At 48.2% G+C, this 5,677-nt stretch overlaps 1 protein-coding gene across 1 annotated transcript; it reads left to right on the forward strand.

Annotated features, from left to right (window-relative positions):
* The first annotated feature begins 346 nt into the window (after window positions 1–346).
* LOC123164473 (disease resistance protein RGA4) lies at window positions 347–4,507 on the forward strand. The gene is made up of 3 exons (XM_044581984.1): window positions 347–1,143; window positions 2,059–4,185; window positions 4,275–4,507. The coding sequence occupies exons 1-3, from the start codon at window positions 362–364 to the stop codon at window positions 4,282–4,284; spliced, it is 2,919 nt and encodes a 972-aa protein (XP_044437919.1). The 5' UTR covers window positions 347–361; the 3' UTR covers window positions 4,285–4,507.
* Window positions 4,508–5,677: the final 1,170 nt, after the last annotated feature.

Raw genomic sequence — 5,677 nt, forward strand, 5'->3', positions numbered from 1 at the left:
GTAATCTTGCCACACTTTTTGTGTCTATAACATGTGAAGTTCACTTCTCATAAAAAAAAATTTGACTTAGGTGTGGCTAAAATAAAACACCCGCTTAATTTGGTCAATTCTTGCCTTAGGTGCGGCAAAGTGTGGCGAAGAACCAAGCAGGCCCTACGATCGCCCGATAAAAAAACAGCAGGATCGCCACGGCGAGGAAGAGGAAGTGAGGAAGCAAAGCAGCCACTCCTGCACCGCACAGCTCGTCGTACTCCCGTCCTGTTGGTCGCGGCAGCGGACGACGCTTATATAGGCAAGGCCAAATCCCAGCCACTGCTACGGTCGCCGTCGTGGGAGTGGGAGGGAGGGAGGGAGGGAGGGGATGGAGGCTGCGGTGGCGAGCGCTCTGACCAAGGAGGTTGTACTGAAGCTCGTGGCGCTGCTGAGCGAGAAGCACAAGCTGTCGAGGGGCCTCAAGGACGACATCCGCTTCATCCGGACCGAGCTCGACATGATCTCCAGCGCCAGGGACAGCCACATGGCAATGGCGGCAGGGCGGGATCCGGCGAGCAGCTCCTCGCGCATATCCATGGAGGAGATGCGTGATCTGGCGCACGACATCGAGGATTGCATAGACCGGTTCCTGCCCTGCCCCTGCGTGGCCTGCCAGGGTCAGGGTGAGGCCGCGTCCGTCCTCCGCCGCGTCAAGAAGGCGGCCACCAGCGCCAGATCCCGGTTCGCGGCGGAGATCCACAAGCTCCGGAGCAGGCTCAAGGACGCCCACGACCGAAGGGTCAACTACCAAGCCGTCAACGGATCCTCCGCCGGAGCTTCTCCGCCGGCCGCGGACACGGGGGCGGAGACCGACCCCGTGGGCATCGACGAGCCAAAGCAGGAGCTTGTAGACATCTTGTTGCAGCAGACCGGGCCGGGGAAGCCCGGCGTGATATCCATCGTCGGGTTCGGCGGCTCCGGGAAGACCACGCTCGCAAGGGCAGTGTATGAGTGCCCCGGAGTCGTCCGGAGATTCCCCTGCCGCGCCTGGGCTGCGGCCTCGGAGCACAGGGACGCCGACGGGCTCCTGACCACGATACTCCGGCAACTCCACACCGCCGATGCGCCGCTGCCCCAAATTTCCATGGATGGTTTTCTGCGGACTACAGAGTGAGGATCTCCTGCACAATACTCCACCCTGCCTGCCTGCACAAATTTCTCTATTCTCTTTTGCAGACACCGCAAATTCAATACACTATGTTAGAAGTTACAGCTTATTACCGAGAAAACTATTCAATGTTGTTTGAATTCACCATTTGTAGTATGAACATGGACAGTTTGGGTGCCATCCTCATCAAAAAGAGATGTATTAACATGAAACCATCAGTTTGGACTGAATTGTACTGAATTCAGTCCATGGAGCTAGTAACTGTAACATAGTACAATTACAGTTACAATTCAGTAACTGTAACTGTACTATGTTCATATTACTGTTACTAATGGAGCACTGAATCTTACTCCATGGACATGTATTATTCATTAATTAATATATATAAACATGAACATGGACAGTTTGGAGTACTGAATTGTTTGTGAAAATATAGGAGCTAGTAACTGTAATTACTAATTAGTCACCTATTATTTGTGTACTGTACTTAGCTGTATGGCAAGTTTAGTTGGACATTCAATCTGATTTTCTCATTAACCTTTGTTACGCGTCTACTTGTCATACACACTTATTTTTAGTTTTTAACTAGTTGATTACTACAATCAAAGACCCGGCTTAAACAATGGTGTAAAATGAAATAACATATACATTATAGTTTACAGTCTCATAAGTACAAGTCTAAATCTTCTCGCAAAAAAAAAGAGAGTACAAGTCTAAATCTGTACCTTCAAAAACAGTGTTGCATTCCTCTGTTTCCAAAAGCAAGACTTAAACCCTTGCCATTGATTATTTCCTGTTATGCACATACAAACAATCGATTTTGTGTACATTTGAGTGCTAGTGTAGGTTTGCTCTGCATATAGTGAATTGGCAACCAATTGCCCGCTAACTTATTCACTTGTCAATCCGTCCGCCAGGTGTTTAATTGTAATCGATGACATCAACAAGCAGCACTGGGATGTCATCAAATCCATCTTACCCAGGGAAACAAAAAGCAGAATTATAGTTACCACGTCTCTCCAGTCAGTAGCTAATGCTTGCAGCTCAGGTGATGGTTATGTTTACAAGATGAGCATTCTTAATGCGGAGCACTCCAAGGTTTTGCTAATGAAGAAGGTTTTCTTCCAAGGATGTTCACCTGAACTGGAGCGGGGTTCAACAGCAATTGTGGAGAAGTGTGATGGCCTTCCACTTGCTCTTGTGTGTGTGGCCAAGTTTTTGCTAGGCGAGAATGAGCTCACGGGAAGTCACTGTGCGCGCGTTTGCCACAACCTCGGGCATCATATGGAGAAGGAGGCAGACTTCACAAAATTGCAACAGGTTCTTGTAAATAACTACAGCAGCCTGTCTGGTTATCCTCTGAGGACCTCCTTGCTATACACGAGTGTGTTCCCAAATGGTCGCCCAATCAGGAGGAATACTTTAATCAGGCGATGGCTAGCTGAAGGGTATGTCCAGTGTCAATATAAACGCAGTGATCTGGAGGTAGCAGATGAAAACTTCCGGGAACTTATTGACCGGAACATCATCCGGCCGATCGATGCTAGCAACAATGCAAAAGTGAAGACGTGCAGAACTCATGGAATCATGCACGAGTTCATGCTGCACAAGTCAATGTCTGATAACTTCATCACATCTCTTCATGATCAAAATCGAAGTAATTTCCGTCACCTGTTCATCCAAAACCATGCAAGTGGCAGCACCTTGAGCTCGAACCAGCGTACAAGTCCAGCAAGCGATGATGCAGCTGGCAGCGAGAAATTCCGCGCCCGGTCTCTGACCATCTCTGGGGATGCGGGAGAAGCTGCTTCTGAGTTTTGCAGGTGCGAGCTGCTGCGAGTGTTGGATCTGGGAGAATGCAATGATTTGGAGGACAGTCATCTCAAGGACATACATAAGCTGTGGCATCTAAAATATCTGAGCCTTGGGGGCACTATCAGCAACCTTCCGAAGAAAATTGACAAGCTACACTGTTTAGAGACCCTGGATCTGAGGAAGACAAAGATAGAGATATTGCCAGTGGAAGTCATTGGGTTGCCTCACCTAGCTTACCTGTTTGGAAAGTTTAAGTTTGGGAAAAAGGACTTGAGAAAGAGTGAAATAGCGGAGTTCTCGCAAAGAAAAAGTAAGTTGAAGTCTCTTGCAGGATTTTATGCAGATGGAAACCCTGGATTTCTACAACTGATGGCTCATATGAAAGAACTGAAAAAGGTTAAGATATGGTGTGAATCCACTGGCGCAGACAACAGAGGCTTGCCTGACATTTCAAAGGCAGTTCAGAAGTTTGCTCAGGATGGCATGGACACAACCGGCATTCGTTCTCTGTCACTCAATCTTGGGAATACCATGGGTGACTTCCTGGGTTCTATTCAAGAATATTGTTATCTTAGCTCGCTGAAACTGCACGGCCAGCTTAGTGTATTGCCTCAGTTTGTTACATCCCTGTGTGGCCTCACGGAATTGTGCCTTTCGTCGACTAATCTGATGGGGCATGATCTATCGAACCTGCGCAAGCTGCGCTACTTGCTTTACCTCAAGCTGGTTGAGGCTGACCTTGGGAGCTTCACCATAGACAATGGGGACTTCCCAAGCCTGCGACGCCTATGCCTTGTGGTGAAAATGCCCATCCTCCCTGCAATCAAAGAGGGAGCCCTGCCGTACCTTGTCTCACTCCAGCTGCTCTGCAAGGACCTCCTTGATCTTTCAGGCATGAGAATCGAGTTCCATGATTGTCTTGAGGAAGTTGCCCTCGATTCTATGGTCAGTGCCAGAACGGCAGAAATGTGGGAAACGGCAGCGAAGAAGCATCCCAAGAGACCAAAAGTTGTGTTTCTCAAAAGGATTGACCCGAGCGAACCCGCGTCCGCTGCGAAATACGTCGCGGCGGATGGGCCAACACGTGAGAAATGCATAGTCGATTCGCCTCAGTCAGGTTCGAGGAGCAAACACGATTCGTTTCTGAAGAAGACGGTTGTTTCAGACCCACCTCGGGTTGCATCTGAGCCGTCCGGTGCTGGGAACGGCGCGATGCCTCCTTCTGCAAGGTGACAACCATTCCATTTTTGCTTTGTCTGCAGATTATATTGTTGTATTTGGGGACTCCATGGTGAAATCGGTGATTTGATGATTGCAGCATATGTTGAAGAATGATGACGACGCCATTGTTGCGATGCTCCTGAAGGGCGTCGTTGTGCATTGCAGCAGGACCTGCGGTTTTAAAAACCGAATCCGACCGGCGGTCCGACTGGAAAAATCATGAAACGATGCCTTGTCTGGGTTTTTTAAAGATGCATTGGTCTTTTATAAAAACCAAAGAAATATTCATAAAATGGTGGATAAACTTGGGATCGAACCCTTGACCTTGCATGGATTTTGTTCCCCCTGCATCTGTGATCTGGGCCATGTTCTGCAGTGTGTATTGTTGTCCACATAATAGCAGGGTGCATTTCCGCGTTTTGGGATTTTGGTCTGGGTTGAAGCGGTTCGATTGCCATGCATTTCCGTGTTTTGGGATTTTGGTCTGGGTTGAAGCGGTTCGATTGCCATGCATTTCCGTGTTTTGGGATTTTGGTCTGGGTTGAAGCGGTTCGATTGCCATGCATTTCCGTGTTTTGGGATTTTGGTCTGGGTTGAAGCGGTTGCCAACATTCCGTGATGTGGTTATGTTGCACCTTAATGTGGTGAGCTTATTCGCTATCGCCCTTATGGTTGCTGCCATTTCATGTCATGTTCGATCACATGTTAACAGCAATACTGCAGTGACAACTAATTGGACCAAGATTATCAAGTTACTCAGCCCACTTAATCCGATATAATCTCTACTAGTGCCTACTTTACGATTGCTCCTCTTTGATCTTTAACCTGGAGCAATCCTCTTTCGCCTCCTCCTTAGTCTTAAAACTTCTACAGCAGCTGTTTTTGTAACTGTTCACTTGTTGAGTGAAAAGCCATCCTCTTGTTTCTTTTTTTTTCCTCCCCTATCTTACCCCTTCGAACAGAACAATGACATGAGGCTGCGCTCGTCACAGCCATGGCTTGGGGGTTGGCAGGGGGGCACCTTGCTCCACCACCGGCGACCCGGAGCAGCTGTCCCTGTTTGCCCTATGGTAGATCCGCCACTGCTTAGGTTTCAACTATACCATCAACTTTTGACTGTCCATCCCTTCTAGTTCTAGCTATTTCGCAAAATCAGCGCACGTACATACAGCAGTACGCCCAGGAGATCGAAGACTACCATGGACTGCAGCACGTGTGTACATCTAGCCTTGCTGTGTTCTCACAAAATCAGGATTCACCATCAACCCATCGCATTCGAACAGAATAGCCTGTTACAATTACGACATACACGCGATTCAACCTAATGTTGAATCCTACTCCATCCGTCTCATAATATAAGACGTTTTTTAGCACTACACTCACAACATGGACGATTCAACTTAATGTTGCTAGCATAGATGAGTACACCTTCTTCCTCTTTGATGATGACGCAAGTTGCCCACTTGCCCCACGACGCGATCTCCGTTGAAGTCTGTGTTA

Source organism: Triticum aestivum, chromosome 7D (assembly GCF_018294505.1).
Source record: "Triticum aestivum cultivar Chinese Spring chromosome 7D, IWGSC CS RefSeq v2.1, whole genome shotgun sequence".
Classification (NCBI taxonomy): Eukaryota; Viridiplantae; Streptophyta; class Magnoliopsida; order Poales; family Poaceae; genus Triticum; species Triticum aestivum.